Source organism: Mustela erminea, chromosome 9 (assembly GCF_009829155.1).
Source record: "Mustela erminea isolate mMusErm1 chromosome 9, mMusErm1.Pri, whole genome shotgun sequence".
Taxonomy (NCBI): Eukaryota; Metazoa; Chordata; class Mammalia; order Carnivora; family Mustelidae; genus Mustela; species Mustela erminea.
In genome coordinates, this window is record NC_045622.1 from 58,052,710 (window position 1) to 58,076,157 (window position 23,448).

At 41.0% G+C, this 23,448-nt stretch overlaps 1 protein-coding gene and 1 pseudogene across 1 annotated transcript; both read left to right on the top strand.

Annotated features, from left to right (window-relative positions):
* Nucleotides 1-4,385: 4,385 nt before the first annotated feature.
* LOC116599245 lies at nucleotides 4,386-5,000 on the top strand (annotated as a pseudogene).
* A 4,145-nt stretch (nucleotides 5,001-9,145) lies between these two features.
* Nucleotides 9,146-10,090, top strand: LOC116598154 (olfactory receptor 52B4-like). The gene has a single exon (XM_032356475.1). It carries the CDS (start codon nucleotides 9,146-9,148, stop codon nucleotides 10,088-10,090), a length of 945 nt encoding a protein of 314 aa, XP_032212366.1.
* Nucleotides 10,091-23,448: the final 13,358 nt, after the last annotated feature.

Consider the following 23,448-nt stretch of genomic DNA (forward strand, 5'->3'; position numbering starts at 1 on the left):
GAACCAGCTCTTAGTTTCGTTGATTTGCTCTATTGTTTTTTTGTTTCTATTTCATTGATTTCTGCTCTGATGTTTATGATTTCTCTTCTCCTACTGGGCTTAGGGTTTCTTTCTTGTTCTTTCTCCAGCTCCTTTAGGTGTAGGGTTAGGTTGTGTACCTGAGACCTTTCTTGTTTCTTGAGAAAGGCTTGTACCGCTATATATTTTGCTCTCAGGACTGCCTTTGTTGTGTCCCACAGATTTTGAACCATTGTATTTTCATTATCATTTGTTTCCATGATTTTTTTCAATTCTTCTTTAATTTCCCGGTTGACCCATTCATTCTTTAGAAGGATGCTGTTTAGTCTCCATGTATTTGGGTTCTTTCCAAACTTCCTCTTGTGTTGAGTTCTAGCTTCAGAGCATTGTGGTCTGAAAATATGCAGGGAATGATGCCAATCTTTTGATACCGGTTGAGTCCTGATTTAGGACCGAGGATGTGATCTATTCTGGAGAATGTTCCATGTGCACTAGAGAAGAATGTGTCCCTCACCCAGTTGGGTCCCCCTCAGCGAGACCACAGTAAGGTCATAAACCTCAGTTCTTTGCCACCCTTTAAGGAAACAGACAGTAGAGGTATCTTAGAGAGGGGCTCACTTAGAGTTGGGGTAAGTAAACCATTATATCTGAACCACACACTCTAAGGGGGTTGTAAAATGATAGCATAGGAGGGAGATCTTGGTTGCTTGAAGGCCTGATGGAGGAACTAGGGTGCGTGGGAGTGCTTTCTGAATGCTATTAGGTTAGTGCCTAAGCTTAAGCTCTAGGGAAGGACGTTGGGGAGGTTGATTTTGGTCTTCTGAGACTGGATTCTCTGTGGACCCCAAAAGCCAAGGTGAAGTCAAGTCTGTAATTAAGAGGCGAGGGGACTAGTATGCTTTTTCAGGTGTATCAGAGGAGGGCTGCCCCTTCTTTGCTCCTCACCACCACCCTTGTGGGGAATAGAGAGCACTTTGCCTTCCACCATATCTAGGTCCGCTCCCATTTGTGGTCTAGGAAAAATCAGACCAGAGTCTCAGAGAGCTGGGTTTATAAGCCCTTTGTCCGGTTCATCAGAACATACTGCACATTTCCCCAGTGGCATACAGGTACCGGGGAGAAAGAAGACAGTGCAGATGAAAGGTAAATTCCATTCAAGAAATTGATGGAAGAGGATGACAGAAAATATTTTCATGTAATTTCTCTTATAAATAACTTAGTGAATGAATTGAAGGAAGAGATGGTCTTTCTTGAGATACAAATTAGATTTGAGAACCATGTTCAAACAAGCAGCAAGAACGTAAAGACAAATCAAGAACAACAAAATGTAAATGACTGGGATTTCAGAAGGAGTAAGTTTCATTAACAGATGGGAGACAATAATTAACTAGTAGATAATAATAGACTAGTAGATTATTCCTTGAGCGGTTATAAAAGGCTCACTGTGTTTCAGGCTTCCTCATGCTTCCTCAACAGGGTTGTTATTGCCCCTAAGGAGCCAAAAATGATTTCAGGGGCTGGTGGTGGTAGTGGTAGTGGGACAAAAATCTTACACTTTTTATATATAAAGCCCAGATACAGTACAGAAGCAGATGTATGACTTATCTGTGCTATTGAAATTTCCTAGGGGGAATTAGGAAAAAAATGTCTAAAAAGGCTCCTTACGTGGGTGATAATGAATAAAAGATTGACAAGCAGTGAAGGCAGACTGATGAGAAAGGCAGATGCTGGTAAAGATTTTTAGCTCTGAGGAGAAAGAGAAAAATCTACAAACATTAAGCTAAAAAAACATTTTATGTATAAAAGAAGAATCATGTTGGGATTGGATTTTTTTTTTTTTTTTAAATCTCTAATGCTGGACCAAAGACAGTGAAATGGCAGTTAAGGACTATACCCAACCTCTACCCAGCCATGTTGTGGTTCATCCATCAGGGTGAAAGAAAAATACACAGCAGCTCTGAGGGTCTAATTCCCATTTTCCCCACCTACAAAAGTACTTGAGAGAAGACTTTTCAAACATTATCACTTATGTGAACCAGAACAAAATGGAGGTGGGGGGAATGTGAAGAAAAGAAAGAAAATATAAGAAAGCATTGAAGTTTATATTAAATAGTTAAATAATTTATTATGAAGTCTAATGCAAAAAGAAGGTGAGCTTTCAGACAAAGTCCATTCTAAGTTATAGGGATCCAGAAATCAAAGGGGCTAGCTCCAAGATAGATTAGATAAGGACCACCAACAAAACCTGGGAATTAGGAATATGGTCAGTGAAAAAGATGAGATTTACAAAATTTCTGTCGTCCAATAGCAGGGAAATGGGATGTGATTAGGAAGGGCAGAGAAAGTGTAGGTAACCATTTAATAGAATGGGAAATCAAAGTATAACTTCAAAATTAACAAGGACAAAATGGAGTGTATAACAACTAGTGAAGTACAAGGTCCTTAATGCAAAATGTGTATGGTCTAAATTCTGGCATTAATACATTTTGAAATGTAAAGGGTGGGTGTCAAAGGGATGACCGGAATTAGCTAATAAAATCAGGATGATAGTACATTCCATACCTAGAGGTTCTGATTCCATTGGTCTGCGATGGGCCCCTGGTGTTGATATCTTTTTTTTTTTTTAATCCTCAACAATTTTGTATGTGTGTAATACAGTATTGTTAGTTATGGGCACAACATTGTACAGAATATCTTTAGAACTCAATCATCTTGTATAACTGAAACTTTATATCCATTCTACAGCATCTGTGGCCACCTTGTGGGGCAGAATGAGAGGTAGCTCCCCATTTCTCTCAGACATTGGTAACTGTCATTCTACACTCTGCTTCTGTGCATTCTCTTTTTATATGACTTATGAGATTTAAGCAATAAAATGGTTTGATAAAATGGGCCTTTTTGATGGTTTTGAAAAATGGGATCTATGTTGGTAAGTTTTTTGAGATATCTTTAATTGACTGGTCAGATTGCACTGATTTGAAGAGCCATACAGTAGTCTTGTAAAAAATTCTTTAAAAAGATTTTATTTATTTTGAGAGGGCAGTGGGCTGAGCAGGGAGCCCACTATGGGGCTCTGTCCCAGGACCCTGGGATCATGACCCAAGCCAAAGGCAGATGCTTAACTGACTGAGCCACCCAGGTGCCCCTCCATTCAGTGCTCTTAGTTGGTATTTACATAGCTATCGTAAGCTGTCCTTAAAAAAACCTTTTATTGAGGTATGATTGACATACAAAAAGCTGTATATATTAAATGTATACAACTTGATGAATTTGGAGATAAATAGACATCTGAGAAACCATCTCCACAATCTGTGTGGTGAAAATATAATTTCCTCCAGAAGTTGCCTTCCTTTCTTCCTTTTTCCTATCCCTCCTCTCTAGTCAAATACAAGAGGGAACCAACAGGTGTAACTCCAGATTTAAAAAACACTCCGACTGGTAGCAGCACCCTTGTGAAGGGAACTAGAGGTACAAGTGATTCAATCATCTAACTGTTCTAATGATCAGATTATGGTTTGCATGATTAGATTCACTCCCCTTGATCAAACTGAATCCCTCAAGAAGTGCTAGAAGTCTCCACCCCCTCCTTGAAGGCAATTGAGTACAAATAAACCTGGCTCTTGTTCTGAGACACTTAGCCAGTGGAAGATCTATGCATGATTTTCCTTGAGAATCATAATTTTAAGAGTACTAAATGCAGAAAATGCTGTGTTGTAATTTCTAATATACTATCAGTGGGGATGTTGTCCAGCATGTGATTTGTTTACATTGGTGAACGATTTTATGAATTTTGGGGCAAAGCTGTGTTCAGCCATCCTATGGTTTACACAACTGTGTTTCTAGAAAATCCAAATATATTCATGTGCAAGAACACTTCCATGTCACTGTATGTGGAATTGAATTGGATGTCAGTTCAAAACCTCAAAACAGATTTCCCACCCATATTCCTGACCAAGTCGCTGTAGATCAGTGACACGCTTACCGTTGGCCTACCTGACCTGGTCACTGTCAACCTCAGTCCTCCTTCCCCATGTAGACCAACCCAGCCAATCGCAGGTTTCACATCCCTGCCTCAGGCGGTCGCACCGTGATGGAAATCGAGTGGTTTAGCTGGGATTCAGTGGCTTAGTGCCTGTAATCACCTCCCAGTTGTTGTGATTAGGTTTGGGTCTTAGGATCAGATGACGCTCCACCCACTGAAACCGAGTCCACCAGGAAGTCCTGGAAGTCTCTGCCCACTTGGATGGAGTGGGCTTATTCGGTCCGTTCCCTGTCCTCACACATCCCATGGGAAGAGCCAAACCCTGTGGGTCAGCGCCCTGGCAGCACCGTTCCCGCAGCCTTCACAGTCCCCCGCGGCCACCGCCATGCCCTGGTCCCTGCTCAGGGTGGTTGTGGTGTGCAGAAGCCATGTGAACCGCAGCATGGATGCCCACAGCCTCCTCCGCAAGAGAGGCTTCCGCGTCCAGTCTTATGGAGTCGGATCTCGGGTGAAGATCCCAGGACCCTCTTGCAATCGCCGGGTGAGCTTCGACTTCTCCACGACGTAGAAGCAAATGTACGAGGACCTTTGCAGGAACTACCAGGAACGCTACCGCAGGAACGGAATCCTGCACCTCCTGGGGAGAAACAAGGGGATCAAGCCGCGCCCCGAAAGGTTTCAGGAGTGCAGCGACCCCTTCGACGTCATCTACACCTGCGAGGAGAGTGTCTATGACGTCATCTACACCTGCGAGGAGAGTGTCTATGACCGCGTGGTGCAGGAGCTGTGGGCCAGGGAGCAGGCGACCCTCCAGCCCATGCACGTGGTCAGCGTGGCCATTGCCCACACCTTGGAGGACGCCACCTTCGGGGCTTTCCTCATCTGTGAGCTGTGCCAGAGCCTCCAGTGCGCTGGCGACATGGACAGTCTGGGTCAGCTGCTGCTAGCGGCGGAGGAGAAAACAGGACAGAGCTTTCTTCCCAAGGTCTGCATCTACTGATGGCGTCGGCTGGACGGGGCGCCCTCGTTAGGTCACCGCTTTCGTGTGGCATTTTGGACCAGTCGGTGGAGAAAGCCCTTTCTACCAAATTCTGTTTGTCTGATTTTTAGGTATATACTCTCCACCAGGGAGGAGTCGAGCAAGAAAAAGCATTTCTTGGGAAAGGAGGACGAGGACCAGTAGTCCCCCAAGTCCAGACCTGGGGACACTGTTCTGGGTCCTTTGGGCACAAAACGTCATTGAGCGCTCACATGGGTCCACGAGGAAGTTCCTGGAACCGCCTGTGTGTTGCAGATGAGAGAAGGAATGTTTATAAGGGACTGCCGCACAAGGGATCTGTTGAAGGATAAGCAGCGAATTAACATTCAAAGTCAACTGCAGCGGGAGGGTCTGCAGGACTGACGTCTGAGCACCACAGAGACCCCGGGCTGCTTAAACAGGAGAAGCCCCACCCGCAGCAGGCACCCAGACCTGCCCAGGCCTCCTCTGACCTCCGCACGCCTGGACTGACTTTGCCTCTGGTTACTTAACTTCTTACCCCTTGTATCTTGTTTGCCGTGTGACTTCGTATGAAGCCAAGTTTAATGTGTAGTGAAATGTTATTGAGCTTGGAATCCTGAACCTGCTTTCACCTTGCTTTATGATTAAATAAAGCTGACATTGTGCAGAGACACAGTTGGTACTGGCCTTTCTAACACGCCTGGGACAGTCCCCTCCCTGCACCAACAGGAGAAGAGACATCCTTAACACAAGAGGCCAGAAATTTAGGGACCAGAAGTCTGTACCGACAACCTTTGCTACTTGGCACTAATCATCTACCCCAGCCCAAGTTCTGTTTAGAGTTCCTTACTAATTAAAGCACCTGAAATTAGGCTTCCTTTATCCTGTCAATTCGTTAAAGATTTATTTTCTCTTTATCTAAGAAGTATAAAAACTGCCAGCTTTGGTCATTTCTTTAGGCTGTAGTTTCATTATTGCGCTTCCATGAAGCACATAATAAAATCCATTTTATTTTCTCCTGTTAATCTGTCTCATGTCAATTTAATTCTTAGTCCAGCTGGAACACTTTGATTGGTAGAAAATAATTTTTCCTTCTCTTCACTAATATGATTTTTTAGAAGAGCATCAAGTATGGAGAACTAGCTAGGATAAGACAAGAATTGATATCAAAAGATGTTTTTTTTCTCCCCCTGAAGGTGTGACTACTTTCTTCTTCCTGATTAAAAATGACAATGTACAAGATTGCTTTTATAATAAGAATATAAAGTTATTTCCAAGTTGGAAAAAGTTCACATCCTACATTCAGGATGAGGAAAACCAAATAGAATTTCTTATAAAAGAATATAAACAAAGCATGAGAATTTTTTTTTCCAGCAACCATAAATGTGGATTTTTGATGACCAAACACTAAGCAGAATGATACACTATGTAGGCAAATGAAATAAAAATTTGTCGTGAATCTCAAGAATCTCATGTGACTTAAACAAATTATGCATGGATGTTTATGAATCCTTAGTAAAGAATGAAAATTCATTATTTATGGCTTCAAAATATGAATCTCATGACCAATCCTGGAATGAATATAATCAAACATCTTTCTTTACATGAAAAACAAAAATTTGAAAATTATCTTTGCCTATGTATTGATATTGCAGATTGAAAAATAACTTTACTATTCATTAATTCAATAGTCAATGCCAGGGTAGGTATTAAAAGAGGTCTGTAGCAAGGTTGGTTTAGCTGGGAGAGCTTTTTTGTAGTGAAATACCATAAACGTGAACATTCGAAGTGGGATGGAGATTAGAGCAAGTGGGGAGGAATGGGCCAGCAGCTAGTCAGGAGAAGGTCAGGAAGGGGAATGGTACTTAGGGACCTGGGATCCAGGCCATTTGGAGAAAGGCAAGGCTAATGGAGACAGCCATGTCCCCGGGGCCCTGATGTAAGCACTTCCCTCAAGAGTTGTCATGAAAGAGAATAAACAGCCCAGTGCCTGGCTCCCAACTAGCTGAATGTCATCTCCAGTCTCAGTAAGATCTGGTGAGTAAATTAGACATGTGTGTAGTGGGGCAAGTTCCAGGATCAAGGTAAGGATTGGGCTGGTGTCGCATCCCAGGACTTTGCTGTATCAAGAGTGGTAATGACCAGAGCTACCAATCGGATTGCTTGCAGCAGAAGTGGAGGAGATGGTCTGAGAAGGGAGGTTTAGAGTACATGGGCAGCTGAGGTTAATGAAGCCTGCTCAAGAAAGAAGTAATTGAATGTGTGGCAAGTGCTCTAATGATTAGGTTAGACATGCAAAAACAGAAACAGACTTACTTCGAACCTTCTTGGTAAACATGACAAGAGCCCAGAGAATAACTGGGATTTCTTCTAGGTTTCCCAAAGCACGTCATGGGAAGCAGAGCAGGACTTCTCAGGCAGGTGTGAGGAGGGAATTAGGAGGGAGGGGCACTGAATGGGACATTGAGGATGAACTTGTGTCAGACCAAAGTCATCTTAATTTGGTCAGGAGACCAACTGAACAGGCAAATCCTCAGCCTTTGAGCTCCCTGCTTTCTCTCACTAGTTCTTATTAATGAAATGTCTTCAGGACACCTGGGTGGCTCAGTCATTTCAGTGACTGACAGTTGATCTCAGCTCAGGTCTTGATCTCAGGGTTGTGAGTTCAAGCCCTACATTGGGCTCCACCCTGGGTGTGGGGCCTACTGAAAAGAAAAAAAAATATTCAAAAAATAAATTTTTTTCTGCTACTCCCTTCCCCAAACACATGACCATCACCAGTTTCTGAAATCTACCCTCTCTCCAGCCCTGCCTTTATTCGTTTGTGTCTTTTACGGCATCTTCCTTCTTGCCATTTTCTTCTTTCCCAATCAGGTCTGTGGGGACACATACCTGCTCTTACATCCCTCTGATGCCATCCCACTGCAGATCAGCCACCCTCACTGGAGAGAACCTTGTCACAGAGCAGCCATATGCTCTATAGAAGACAGTGCCCTGACCTAGGCCAGCTGAATGGACTTCTCTGACGGGTGACTCTGATGGCAGAACACTTTCTCCTAGCACCTGGACGATGGAAATTGGAGCTGATTTTTTTCCCCAGAAAGAAAAATCAGGGGCATGAGGAGGATAACTGGAATGAAAGAAATAATGTTCATGAGTGTAAGATACACCTTAGCTACTAAGCTAGATGTTTTAAGATACCCTTTCATAGGGCGAATTACTATTTGTGTCCAATTCTTCAGCCTATCTGCATACAGATTTGATTTTCTTCTAAACCATGAAGGCAGAACTCAGGCAAATTACCATTTTTTCTGTTTCCCCAGTTTATAATATGGTGCTGAGAAACAGTTACTGCTTCCTGAATGACCAAGTAAATGAATGAATGTATACTAAGGACTGATAAAATTCCCACCTGCAGAAAACCTCCCAAATGTCATGCACATCCCTTTCCTAGCAATAAGGCCTTATTTTCCAAATCCAGTCATTTCTGAACTTAGTTTCCTAAGGTGTGAGCATGATTCCATCAATGTTACTTCTTTAAGGTCTGTTGACTCTTTCCACACGTGAGCCGATAATGTGGTGAAGCCCGAGAGATTTCAAATCTCATTTCCAGCAGTTAGGCCAAATCTGCCTGTGCAAACACCACCCTGCTTTCTTCAGTATTTCCCTACACACAGCTAACTGGGGCTGAATAAACACTGTCCAATAAGCATGCTATCCTTTGATTTGAATGCCCACATTTCCTGCTCTTGCTTCCTGCCCTATTCATTCTTTCCCTTATGATGAACCACCTACTACAACGTCAAGTTCAAGAAACATCTTGTTAGAGCCTTTCCAGATACATGTAATGATTTCCTTTGTGTATTCATAATCCTGTGTTTGTAGGAAAAATACATCCAACAATGTGTTTGATTTGATTAGCTTGGGATATAAATTAGACTCTTAAATTAGACTATCACTCATTGAGGTAGATAATACATCCTATTGACTTTTTATGTTTCTTATTGTTTGCATGTTCACAAAAGATGGAGAGTATGGGATATGCCAAAAGCTCCTAGTGCCTTCACAAAGAATCTTGCAAGAAAATTTGTATTTTCAGCTCTGTCTATGAATCCAATGTGATGTCTCTGGTAGTCTCCACAGGTATGATTTCCTTAAACCACACTGGTGTTAGCCACACAATCTTCCACTTCCTGGGCATTCCTGGGCTAGAGGACCAGCACATGTGGATTTCCATCCCCTTCTTCATTTCCTATGTCATCGCCCTGCTTGGGAACAGCCTGCTCATCGGCATTATCCTCACAAGGCACAGCCTCCGGGAACCCATGTACCTCTTCCTCTGCATGCTGGCTGGAGCAGACCTCGTGCTCTCCACATGCACTGTACCTCAGGCCTTGGCCATCTTCTGGTTCCATGCTGGGGAGATCTCCCTGGATCGCTGCATCACTCAGTTCTTCTTCATCCACTGCACCTTCATCTCTGAGTCAGGGATCTTGCTGGTGATGGCGTTTGACCGCTACATTGCCATATGCTACCCCCTGAGATACACCACTATTCTTACACCTGCTCTGATTGGGAAAATCGGTGTGATCATCTTCCTGAGAAGTTATTGTATGATTTTCCCCATAATATTTCTTTTGAAAAGATTGACTTTCTGCCAAAATAATATTATTCCACACACCTATTGTGAACACATTGGTTTGGCCAAATATGCTTGTAATGACATTCGAGTGAACATCTGGTATGGACTTTTTGTCATCACGTCGACAGTGGTCTTAGATGTCCTGTTAATAATTGTTTCTTATGTGCTAATTCTGCATGCTGTCTTCCACATGCCTTCCCAAGATGCTCGCCACAAAGCTTTCAACACATGTGGCTCCCATGTCTGCATCATCATCCTCTTTTATGGGCCTGCGATCTTTACAACCCTTACTCAGCGGTTTGGGCGCCACATTCCACCTCATATCCATATCTTATTGGCTAATGTCTGCATTCTGGTTCCACCTATGCTGAATCCCATCATTTATGGGATTAAGACCAAGCAAATTCGGGAGCAGGTGTCTTACATATTTTTCCCAAAGCAGAAATAACTTGGGCAGAGGAATAGCATTTTCAGCATCTCTAGTTATCCACGATGTGCTCTGTGGAAGCAGTGGGTGGAAACACTAGCAGTAAGTGGAAACACTGGGAAATAGCTCAGTGAATTCTGTTTTTGGAGCATGTTCATCAAGAAGGTGACAAGACTTGCATCTTCCACTGTCAAAGCAACAGAGAGAGCAGTGCCATTGACTGAGCTGGTTACCTCCTGAATGGAGTCTGTGGCTGGATATGTGAATTTCCAGAGTCATGTGTCCTTACCAGTAGCCTAATTTTTGGTAATGAATGGAATTGCAGGGAAGGAAAAATTCTTTCTCTATCCTTCAAGGTGCTCCAGCTGGACTAAGAATTAAACTGACATGAGACAGATTAAGAGGAAAAAAAAAAAAACCAAAGGTTTATTATGTGCACACAGAAGCCCAATAATGAAATTGAGACCTAAAGAAATGACTGAGGCAGGAAGTTTTTAAACTTTTTAGAGAAAGAGACAATAAATTTTTGAGGGATTGACAGAATAAAGAAAACAGGTGTTTGGGAGCTTAAATTAGTGGGGAATTCTATGCAGAAATTTAGTAGATTAGGAAAAAAAATAACAAGATTTGTTTCTATGGTTTTCTCAACTTTGAAGTCCCTATCTTTAGTGATAAGGTTGTATTTTCACTAGGTACAGAGAGAGTATTCTTCACGTGGGAGAGTATTTAGTGATAAGGTTGTACTTTCACTAGGTACAGAGAGAGTATTTTTCACTAGGTACAGAGAGAGTATTCTTCACGTTTTCTGCTTTCAAGAGGCCAGTATGAGTCTGAGAGTCCTTGCATTGGCTTTTTCTTAAGTAACTTTTATTAAAGTTTATTTTATTGAAATATTTCTATTTCAATTTCAATTATTTTTAATTTTATCAAAAATAATTAATGTACCAAAGTGACACTATTTGAGGCTGACTGCCCTTGGCCCCTATGAAATGAGAGCAGTGAGTGCTCTGGTCTTGGAAGTTGTTAAGTTATTCCTCACTGTGTTTCTCATCCTGTGAGATAGCTTGTGATATTCCTGGACAATCACATAAAAAGGGCCTAATATTTTGGTTATGCAGGGTGAATAACTTCTGGAAATCTTATGGACAGCATGGTGACGATAGTTAATAATACTGTATTGTATATTTAAAATTTGCTAAGAGATTTGATCTTTTTTTTTCAATTTAATTTTATTTTTAAAATTTCTTTTCAGTGTACCAGAATTCATTGTATGTAAGAGATTTGATCTTAAGTGCTCTCACCCTCTCACACGAATTGCAGCTAGGAAAGGAAGTGAATATGTTAATTAGCTTGATTTTGGTAATCATTTCACAGTATCAATATGTCAAAATGTCACATTGTGTACCCTAAATATATGTAATTTTTATTTGTCAGTTATACTTTAATAAAGCAGGAAAAAAAGAAGTCACCTAAAATACAACAATTAGATTTGTTAACAATTTGATATGTAGGTGTCCATATTTTTCTCTATATATCTTCATTTGTTTAAAAATGATGAAAATATAAACATATTCATAAATGTCAATGGAAATATATGTAGTTATACTTTGAGAAAAGGTGGAATTGTTTTGATTTTTTTTGAAAGATTTTACTTATTTATTTGACAGAGAGATCACAAGTAGGCCAAGTGGCAGGCAGAGAGAGAGGGGGGAAGCAGGCTCCCCACTGAGCATAGAGCCTGATGTAGGGCCTGATCCCAGGACCCTGAGATCATGACTTGAACTGAAGGCAGAGGATTAACCCACTGAGCCACCCAGGTGCCCCTTGATGTTCTTTTTAAAAACATCAATTTAATTAACATGTAGTATATTATTAATTTCAGAGGTAGAGTTTAGGGATTCATCAGTTGCATATAACACCCAGTGGTCATTACATCATTCGTCCTCTTTAATGACCATCACCCAGTTACCCTATCCCCCTACCCCCTGCCCTCCATCAACCCTCAGCTTCTTTCCTACAGTTAAGAGTCTCTTACGGTTTGTCTCCCTCTCCAGTTTGTCTTATTTTATTTTTCCTCTCCTTTCACCCACGATCCTCTGTTTTATGTTCCACATATGAATGAAATCATGTGATAATGATCTTTCTTGGACTGACTTTTCTTGACACAATACCCTCTAGTTTCATCCACGTCATTGCAAATGGCAGGATTTCATTTTCTGATGATCCACTAGGATCTCTGGGCTTTCTTTCAGAGCTAGTAGCCATTGGGGGCGGCAGCTGCAACTCCCGTCAAGCTTTCCCTGGGTGGGCTGGTGCTGGTGCCAGCTTCCCTGCAGTTGCTGGACATTCATGTTCCTAGAGTTGCTCCATGGACCTAGCAGGGTATGGGCAGTCTTGGCATCCCTTCGTTCTACCTTCACACGTTCCCCTTCTTCTCACTACATCTTACCTTTGGGGTAAATAGCTAGTAGTGCAATTGCTGGGTCCTAAGGTAGCTCTATTTTTAACATCTTGAGGAACCTCCATACTGTTTTCCAGAGTGGCTATACCAGCTTGCATTCCCACCAACATGTAAGAGTTTCTCTTCATCCACATCCTTGCCAACATTTGTTGTTTCCTGTTTTGTTAATTTTTGCCATTTAAAAAAATTTTTTAAAAAATTAATTTATTTATTTTCAGCATAACAGTATTCATTATTTTTTCACCACACCCAGTGCTCCATGTAATCTGTGCCCTCTATAATACCAACCACCTGGTACCCCAACCTCCCACTCCCCACCACTTCAAACCCCTCAGATTGTTTTTCAGAGTCCATAAGTGGTATAAGGTGGTATCTGGTTGTGATTTTGTTTTGTATTTCCCTGATGGGTAGTGATGTTGAACATTTTTCATGTGTCTGTTAGCCATTTGTGTGTCTTCTCTGGAGAAGTGCCTATTTATATCTTCTGCACATTTTTTGACTGGGTTATTTGTTTTTGAGTTTGAGTTTGATACGTTCTTTATAGATCTTAGATACCAACCCTTTATCTGTAATGTCATTGGCAGATGACATTCCATGGGTTGCCTCTTAGTTTTGTTGACTGTTTCCTTTGCTGTGCAGAAGCTTTTTATCTTGATGAATCAAGCAGAGAAAGACAATTATCATAGGATTTAACTCATATGTGGGACATAAGCAATAGCATGGAGGACCATAGGGGAAGGCATGGAAAACTGAAGGGGGAGAAATAAGAGAGGGAGATAAACCATGAAAGACTATGGACCCTGAGAAACAAAGTGAGGGTTTTAGAGGGGATGGGGGTGGGAGGATGGGGTAACAGGGTGATGGCTATTAAGGAGAGCACATGTTGTGATGAGCGGTGGGTGTTACATGCAACTAATCGATCTCTGAACACTAAATCAAAAACTGATGATTACTATACAGTGGTTAACTTAACACAATAAAAAATAAAAATCTCAAAAAAAGATGTGATACACACACACACACACACACACACACAATTGAATATTACTCTGCTATGAAAAAGAATGAAATCTTGCCATTTACAATGATGTGGATGGGGCTAGAGAGTATTATGCTAAGTCATTCAGAGAACATTTAATACAGTATGATTTCATTCATGCAGAATTTAAGAAAGAAAACAAATGGTAGGGGGTGCTGGGAAGATGGTAGAGGAGTACGGGACCCTATTTTAACCAGTTCCGAGAATTTAGTTGGATATCTACTAAACCATTCTGATCACCCATGAAATCAGGCTGAGATATAAGAATATATATCTGAATCTCTACAAGCAGAAAAATGGCATTTTTCAAGAGCTGGAAAAAAGAATCCTAAAATGTGTATGGAACTAGCAAAGACTATAAATTATGAATGAAATGTTAAAAAAGAAAAACAAATCTGGGGACATCATGTTGCCTGATTTCAAGTTATATTACAAAGCTGTGATCCCAAGACAGCATGGTATTGAAACAAAAATAGACACATAGACCACTGGAACAGAATAGAGAGATCAAATAGATCATAGGACTTCAACTCTATGGTCAACTAATCTTCAACAAAGTAGGAAAAAATATCCAATGGAAAAAAGACAGTCCCTTCAAAAAGTGGTTCTGGGAAAATTGGACAGCTATATACAGAAGAATGAAACTCGACCATTCTTTTATACCATATTCAAGGATAAACTCAAAAAGGACAAAAGACCTCAATGTGAGACAGGAATCCATCAGAATCCTAGAGGAAAACATAGGCAATAATCTCTCAACATCAGCCACAGCAACTTCTTTCAAGACATGTCTTCAAAGGCAAAAGAATCAAAAGCAAAATGAACTTTTGGGACTTCATCAAGATAAACACCTTCTGCACAGCAAAGGAAACCATCAACAAAACAAAGAGACAACCCACAGAATGGGAGAAGATATTCGTAAATGACACTGCAGACAAAGGGCTGATGTCCAGGATTTATAAGGAACTTCTCAAACTCAACACCCAAAAAACAAATATTCCAGTCAAAAAATGGGCAGAAGACATGAACAGACACTTCTCCAAAGAAGACAAACAAATGGCTAACAGACACATGAAAAAAATGTTCATCATCATTAGCCATCAGGGAAATTCAAATCAAAATGACACTGAGAGGAGGGAGGAGTCAAGATGGCGGAGAAGTAGCAGGCTGAGACTACTTCAGCTAGCTGGAGATCAGCTAGATAGCTTATCTAAAGATTGCAAACACCTGAAAATCCATCGGCAGATCGAAGAGAAGAAGAACAGCAATTCTGGAAACAGAAAAACAACCACTTTCTGAAAGGTAGGACTGGCGGAGAAGTGAATCCAAAGCGACGGGAAGATAGACCCCGGGGGGAGGGGCCGGTTCCCGGCAAGCGGCGGAGCAACGGAGCACAAAATCAGGACTTTTAAAAGTCTGTTCCGCTGAGGGACATCGCTCCAGAGGCTAAACCGGGGAGAAGCCCACGCGGGGTCAGCGTGGCCTCACGTCCCGCAGGGTCACAGAAGGATCGGGGGTATCTGAGTGTCACAGAGCTTGCGCGTATTGGAACAGGAAAGCCGGCTACAGAGACAGAGCTGACAGTAAGCTCGCAGCTCGGGGTTACCTTGAACCGGTCGCAGGCTCGGTGAGCTCGGAGCGCGGCCGGAGGTCAGGCAGACGGGAGTAACTGGGCGCTGTTCTCTGAGGGCGCACTGAGGAGTGGGGCCCCGGGCTCTAGTCTCTTCCGGGCCAGAGACCAGGAGGCCGCCATTTGTATTCCCGTCCTCCGGAACTCTACGGAAAGCGCTCAGGGAACAAAAGCTCCTGAAAGCAAACCTGAGCGGATTACCCACCCCGGCCCCTGGTAAGGGCGGTGCAATTCCGCCTGGGGCAAAGACACTTGAGAATCACTACACCAGGCCCCTCCCCGAGAAGATCAACAAGAAATCCAGCCAAGACCAAGTTCACCTACGAAGTGCGGTTTCAATACCAAGCAGCAGAATTCCAGAGGAGGAGAAAGCAAAGCACAGAACTCATGGCTTTCTCCCTGTGATTTTTTTTTTTAGTCTTGTAGTTAATTTAATTTTTTCTTTTTTATTTTTTTTCTCTTCTTCTGCTAAAAAATTTTATTTAAACTTTTACCTTTTTCTTTTTTAACGTTTTCTAACTAGTTTATCTAATATATATATTTTTTCCTTTTTTATTGTTCTTTATTCATTTTCCTTTTTTTCCTTTTTTCTTTTTTTTTCTTTCTTTCTTTTTGAACCTCTTTTTATCCCCTTTCTCCCCCCTCACGATTTGGGATCTCTTCTGATTTGGTTAAACCATATTTTCTTGGGGTTGTTGCCACACTTTTAGTATTTTACTTCTCTTTCATATACTCTTATCTGGACAAAATGACAAGGCGGAAAAATTCACCACAAAAAAAAAAGAACAAGAGGCAGTACCGAAGGCTAGGGACCTAATCAATACAGACATTGGTAATATGTCAGATCTAGAGTTCAGAATGACAATTCTCAAGGTTCTAGCCGGGCTCGAAAAAGGCATGGAAGATATTAGAGAAACCCTCTCCAGAGAGATAAAAGCCCTTTCTGGAGAAATAAAAGAACTAAAATCTAACCAAGTTGAAATAAAAAAATCTATTAATTAGGTGCAATCAAAAATGGAGGCTCCCACTGCTAGGATAAATGAGGCAGAAGAAAGAATTAGTGATATAGAAGACCAAATGACAGAGAATAAAGAAGCTGAGCAAAAGAGGGACAAACAGCTACTGGACCACGAGGGGAGAATTCGAGAGAAAAGTGACACCATAAGACGAAACAACATTAGAATAATTGGGATTCCAGAAGAAGAAGAAAGAGAGAGGGGAGCAGAAGGTATACTGGAGAGAATTATTGGGGAGAATTTCCCTAATATGGCAAAGGGAACGAGCATCAAAATTCAGGAGGTTCACAGAATGCCCCTCAAAATCAATAAGAATAGGCCCACACCCCGTCACCTAATAGTAAAATTTACAAGTCTCAGTGACAAAGAGAAAATCCTGAAAGCAGCCCGGGAAAAGAAGTCTGTAACATACAATGGTAAAAATATTAGATTGGCAGCTGACTTATCCACAGAGACCTGGCAGGCCAGAAAGAGCTGGCATGATATTTTCAGAGCACTAAACGAGAAAAACATGCAGCCAAGAATACTATATCCAGCTAGGCTATCATTGAAAATAGAAGGAGAGATTAAAAGCTTCCAGGACAAACAAAAACTGAAAGAATTTGCAAACACCAAACCAGCTCTACAGGAAATATTGAAAGGGGTCCTCTAAGCAAAGAGAGAGCCTACAAGTGGTAGATCAGTAAGGAACAGAGACCATATACAGTAACAGTCACCTTACAGGCAATACAATGGCACTAAATTCCTATCTCTCAATAGTTACCCTGAATGTTAATGGGCTAAATGCCCCTGTCAAAAGACACAGGCTATCAGAATGGATAAAAAAACAAAACCCATCTATATGTTGCCTCCAAGAAACTCATTTTAAACCCGAAGACACCTCCAGATTTAAAGTGAGGGGGTGGAAAAGAATTTACCATGTTAATGGACATCAGAAGAAAGCAAGAGTGGCAATCCTTATATCAGATCAATTAGACTTTAAGCCAAAGACTATAATAAGAGATGAGGAAGGACACTATATCATACTCAAAGGGTCTGTCCAACAAGAAGATCTAACAATTTTAAATATCTATGCCCCCAAGGTGGGAGCAGCCAACTATATAAACCAATTAATAACAAAATCAAAGAAACACATCAACAGTAATACAATAATGGTAGGGGACTTTAACACTCCCCTCATGAAATGGACAGATCATCCAAGCAAAAGATCAGCAAGGAAATGAAGGCCTTAAATGACACACTGGACTATCACAGATATATTCAGAATATTTCATCCCAAAGCAACAGAATACACATTCTTCTCTAGTGCACATGGAACATTCTCCAGAATAGATCACATCCTTGGTCCTAAATCAGGACTCAACCGGTATCAAAAGATTGGCATCATTCCCTGCATATTTTCAGACCACAATGCTCTGAAGCTAGAACTCAACCACAAGAGGAAGTTTGGAAAGAACCCAAATACATGGAGACTAAACAGCATCCTTCTAAAGAATGAATGGGTCAACCGGGAAATTAAAGAAGAATTGAAAAAAATCATGGAAACAAATGATAATGAAAATACAATGGTTCAAAATCTGTGGGACACAACAAAGGCAGTCCTGAGAGGAAAATATATAGTGGTACAAGCCTTTCTCAAGAAACAAGAAAAGTCTCAGGTACACAACCTAACCCTACAGCTAAAGGAGCTGGAGAAAGAACAAGAAAGAAACCCTAAGCCCAGCAGGAGAAGAGAAATCATAAAGATCAGAGCAGAAATCAATGAAATAGAAACCAAAAAGACAATAGAGCAAATCAATGAAACTAGGAGCTGGTTCTTTGAAAGAATTAATAAAATTGATAAACCCCTGGCCCGACTTATCAAAAAGAAAAGAGAAAGGACCCAAATAAATAAAATCATGAATGAAAGAGGAGAATCACAACTAACACCAAAGAAATACAAACTATTATAAGAACATACTATGAGCAACTCTACGCCAACAAATTTGACAATCTGGAAGAAATGGATGCATTCCTAGAAACATATATACTACCACAACTGTACCAGGAAGAAGTAGAAAGCCTGAACAGACCCATAACCAGTAAGGAGATTGAAACAGTCATTAAAAATCTCCAAACAAACAAAAGCCCAGGGCCAGACGGCTTCCCGGTGGAATTCTACCAAACATTTAAAGAAGAACTAATTCCTATTCTCCTGAAATTGTTCCAAAAAATAGAAATGGAAGGAAAACTTCCAAACTCATTTTATGAGGCCAGCATCACCTTGATCCCAAAACCAGACAAGGATCCCATCAAAAAAGAGAGCTATAGACCAATAACCTTGATGAACACAGATGCGAAAATTCTCATTAAAATACTAGCCAATAGGATTCAACAGTACATTAAAAGGATTATTTACCACGACCAAGTGGGATTTATTCCAGGGCTGCAAGGTTGGTTCAACATCCGCAAATCAGTCAATGTGATACAACACATCAATAAAAGAAAGAACAAGAACCATATGATACTCTCAACAGATGCTGAAAAAGCATTTGACAAAGTACAGCATCCCTTCCTGATCAAAACTCTTCAAAGTGTAGGGATAGAGGGCACATACCTCAATATCATCAAAGCCATCTATGAAAAACCCACCGCAAATATCATTCTCAATGGAGAAAAACTGAAAGCTTTTCCGCTAAGCTCAGGAACACGGCAGGGATGTCCATTATCACCACTGCTATTCAACATAGTACTAGAGGTCCTAGCCTCAGCAATCAGACAACAAAAGGAAATTAAAGGCATCCAAATCGGCAAAGAAGAAGTCAAATTATCACTCTTCGCCGATGATATGATACTATATGTGGAAAACCCAAAAGACTCCACTCCAAAACTGCTAGAACTTATACAGGAATTCAGTAAAGTGTCAGGATATAAAACCAATGCACAGAAATCAATTGCATTTCTCTACACCAACAACAAGACAGAAGAAAGAGAAATTAAGGAGTCCATCCCATTTACAATTGCACCCAAAACCATAAGATACCTAGGAATAAACCTAACCAAAGAGGCACAGAATCTATACTCAGAAAACTATAAAGTACTCATGAAAGAAATTGAGGAAGACACAAAGAAATGGAAAATGTTCCATGCTCCTGGATTGGAAGAATAAATATTGTGAAAATGTCTATGCTACCTAAAGCAATCTACACATTTAATGCAATTCCTATCAAAGTACCATCCATCTTTTTCAAAGAAATGGAACAAATAATTCTAAAATTTATATGGAACCAGAAAAGACCTCGAATAGCCAAAGGGATATTGAGAAAGAAAGCCAAAGTTGGTGGCATCACAATTCCGGACTTCAAGCTCTATTACAAAGCTGTCATCATCAAGACAGCATGGTACTGGCACAAAAACAGACACATAGATCAATGGAACAGAATAGAGAGCCCAGAAATAGACCCTCAACTCTATGGTCAACTAATCTTCGACAAAGCAGGAAAGAATGTCCAATGGAAAAAAGACAGCCTCTTCAATAAATGGTGTTGGGAAAATAGGACAGCCACATGCAGAAAAATGAAATTGGACCATTTCCTTACACCACACATGAAAATAGACTCAAAATGGATGAAGGACCTCAATGTGAGAAAAGAATCCCTCAAAATCCTTGAGGAGAACACAGAGGCAGCAACCTCTTCGACCTCAGCCGCAGCAACATCTTCCTAGGAACATCGCCAAAGGCAAGGGAAGCAAGGGCAAAAATGAACTATTGGGATTTCATCAAGATCAAAAGCTTTTGCACAGCAAAGGAAACAGTTAACAAAATCCAAAGACAACTGACAGAATGGGAGAAGATATTTGCAAACGACATATCAGATGAAGGACTAGTGTCCAAAATCTATAAAGAACTTAGCAAACTCAACACCCAAAGAACAAATAATCCAATCAAGAAATGGGCAGAGGACATGAACAGACATTTCTGCAAAGAAGACATCCAGATGGCCAACAGACACATGAAAAAGTGCTCCATATCACTCGGCATCAGGGAAATACAAATCAAAACCACAATGAGATATCACCTCACACCAGTCAGAATGACTAAAATCAACAAGTCAGGAAATGACAGATGCTGGCGAGGATGCGGAGAAAGGGGAACCCTCCTACACTGTTGGTGGGAATGCAAGCTGGTGCAGCCACTCTGGAAAACAGCATGGAGGTTCCTCAAAATGTTGAAAATAGAACTGCCCTATGACCCAGCAATTGCACTACTGGGTATTTACCCTAAAGATACAAACGTAGTGATCCAAAGGGGCACGTGCACCCGAATGTTTATAGCAGCAATGTCCACAATAGCCAAACTATGGAAAGAACCTAGATGTCCATCAACAGATGAATAGATAAAGAAGAGGTGGTATATATACACAATGGAATACTATGCAGCCATCAAAAGAAATGAAATCTTGCCATTGCGACAACATGGATGGAACTAGAACGTATCATGCTTAGCGAAATAAGTCAAGCAGAGAAAGACAACTATCATATGATCTCCCTGATATGAGGAAGTGGTGATGCAACATGGGGGCTTAAGTGGGTAGGAGAAGAATCAATGAAGAAGATGAGATTGGGAGGGAGACAAACCATAAGTGACTCTTAATCTTAGAAAACAAACTGAGGGTTGCTGGGGGGAGGGGGGTTGGGAGAAGGCGGGGTGGGGTTATGGACATTGGGGAGGGTATGTGCTTTGGTGAGTCCTGTGAAGTGTGTAAACCTGGCGATTCACAGACCTGTACCCCTGGGGATAAAAATACATGTTTATAAAAAAATAAAAATTAAAAAAAAATGACACTGAGATACCACCTTACACCAGTTAGAATGGCAAAAATTAACAAAACAGGAACAAACATTGGAGAGGATGTGGAGAAAGGGGAGCTCTATTACATTGTTCGTGGGAATGCAAGCTGGTGCAGCCACTTTGGAAAACAGTGTGGAGGTTCCTCCAAAATTCTTATGACCCAGCAATTGCACAACTAGGTATTTCCCCACAGGTACAAATGTAGTGAAAAGAAGGGGCACATACATCCCAATGTTCATAGTAGCAATGTCCACAATAGCTGAACTGTGGAAAGAGCAGAAATTCCCTTCAACCCATGAATGGATAAAGAAGATGTGGTCCATATGTACAATGGAATATTCCTCAGCCATCAGGAAGGATGAATACCCACCATTTGCATTGGCCTGGGTGGAACTGGAGAGGATTATGCTGAGTAAAATAAGTCAAGCAGAGAGAAAGACAATTATAATATGGTTTCCCTTATATGTGAAACACAAGGAGTAGCATGGAGGATGTTGAGAGAAGGAAGGGAAAAATGAAGGGGGGAATCAGAGGGTGAGATGAACCATGAGAGACTATGGACTCTGAGAAACAAACTGAGGGTTTGTGGTGTCAGGGGGGATTGGTTAGCCAGGTGATGGGTAGTAAGGAGGGCCAGGAGTGCATGGAGCACTCGACGTTATACACAAATGATGAATCATGGAACACTACATCAAAAACTAATGATGTACTGTATGGTGACCAACATATCATTCAAAAAAAAAAGAAAAGAAAAGAAAAGAAAAGAAACAAACAAAAGAACATGGGGGAAAAAAGAGAGGAATACCAAAAACCAGACTCTTAACTAAAGAGAATCAACTGAAGGTTACCAGAAGGAAAGGTGGGGAATGGGTGATACAGGGGATTTTGTCATGTACAGCTTTTTATGTATAAATATGTATGTGTATATGTATAAATATGTATGTGTATATGTATAAATATGTATGAGGAGTGCTCTTGTGATGAGTATCAGCTGTTGTATGGACGTGTTGAATGACTACATTGTACGCCTGAAACCAATATTGCACTATATGTTAACTAACTGGAATTTAAGTAAAAACTTAAAAAAGCAGAAAAAAAAAAACTTCTCTCAGTTCTCTGCCTTGAAATTAATGTCCAGACCCATATGAATGTTTGTAGAGTGCTGGTGGTAAGGTAAGTTCCTGGTAGTGTTTTCCTGTTGATTCAGTGTCCTTTAAGATAAGTCCCTCAGCTGGACAGTGGGTAGGCAGGGTCATGATTGGGAAAGTGTGAGAAGGATCACTTGAGATTGTAGTTGTGACTAATGGGAACAAGTATTTGAGGTCTTCTTCTGAAGACAGGAATGTTGTATTATTTTTGCCAGAAAATCCATTTGGATTTTGGTCTGTTTGGGCAAGGTAGGGAATATGACAGGGAGAGAGGTGCAAAATGCTGTGGGTACTGAAAGGGAGTGATCACAGTGTTGGATTGCAAAACCCAAGTGTACAAGAGTAGAAGAAGAAAAGGAATGGGACTAGATTGAGTGGACTGTGGAATGATGGCTGGTTTAACAGCACCTGTAGTTTAAAAGAAATGAATTAAAAAGATTGAAAAGTTGGAACTTTAAGATTGGTGAATGTGCTTTTTCCAGTTGTGATCTAGTGGCAGAGTTCTGGATGTTATTATAGAAGTTGGTTTCTCTGGTAGTGTGTAGACCAAGGCATTTGGGGAAGAGTCCAAACACTGAACATTGCAAGTGTTGGAGAGGTACACTCTGCTGTTGCTACAGTTCCTAAGGAAGCCTGTGAGTCTGGAGCTGAAATCATCATTAGAAATCCTGGAGTGAGAAGAGTGGGGCTCGATCAGGTGTTAATAGGTAAATAGGTAGGTAATATGTAGGTAAATACGGTGAGAGAATGTTTTCCAGGTGGCATGAACATCACTCGTGTTGGTGTTTTTACTAAAGGGAGGGGAGATTACGATTGGGAGTTGTGCTCCCAGCATCTGTGCTCCACTCTGAGGAGTGGGTATAAAGATTTGGATTTGCTAAGTTGGAGATACCACAGTGGTTTCTTGAGTAGGCAGCATGGTTTTAGTCAGGATGAAGAGGCAAGTGGAATGTTCACAAGTTGTTGAAGATGAAAAAACAACAGCACTGGATGCAGATTGCTAAGAGACTGGAATATAAATGTTATTATAGCAGTTAGTTAGGCTGGGAAGAGGGGCCTTGTCAATGAAGGTGGTCATATGGATGTCGATAAAGATGTATATGACAAATTTTTTATCTTGACCTGGGTTGTGTTTGCTCTATGATAAATAATTCATTAAGCAATTCATTTCTTTTGTTTTCTGTTTTTGTGTTTCTTTTCTATTTAATTTTCATTTTTAATTTTTATTTATTTTATTATTTTTTATTATGTTAC

Excerpts from the sequence above, each read along its gene's own strand:
- LOC116598154 (XM_032356475.1), top strand. The coding sequence starts at position 9,146 with ATGATTTCCTTAAACCACACTGGTGTTAGCCACACAATCTTCCACTTC.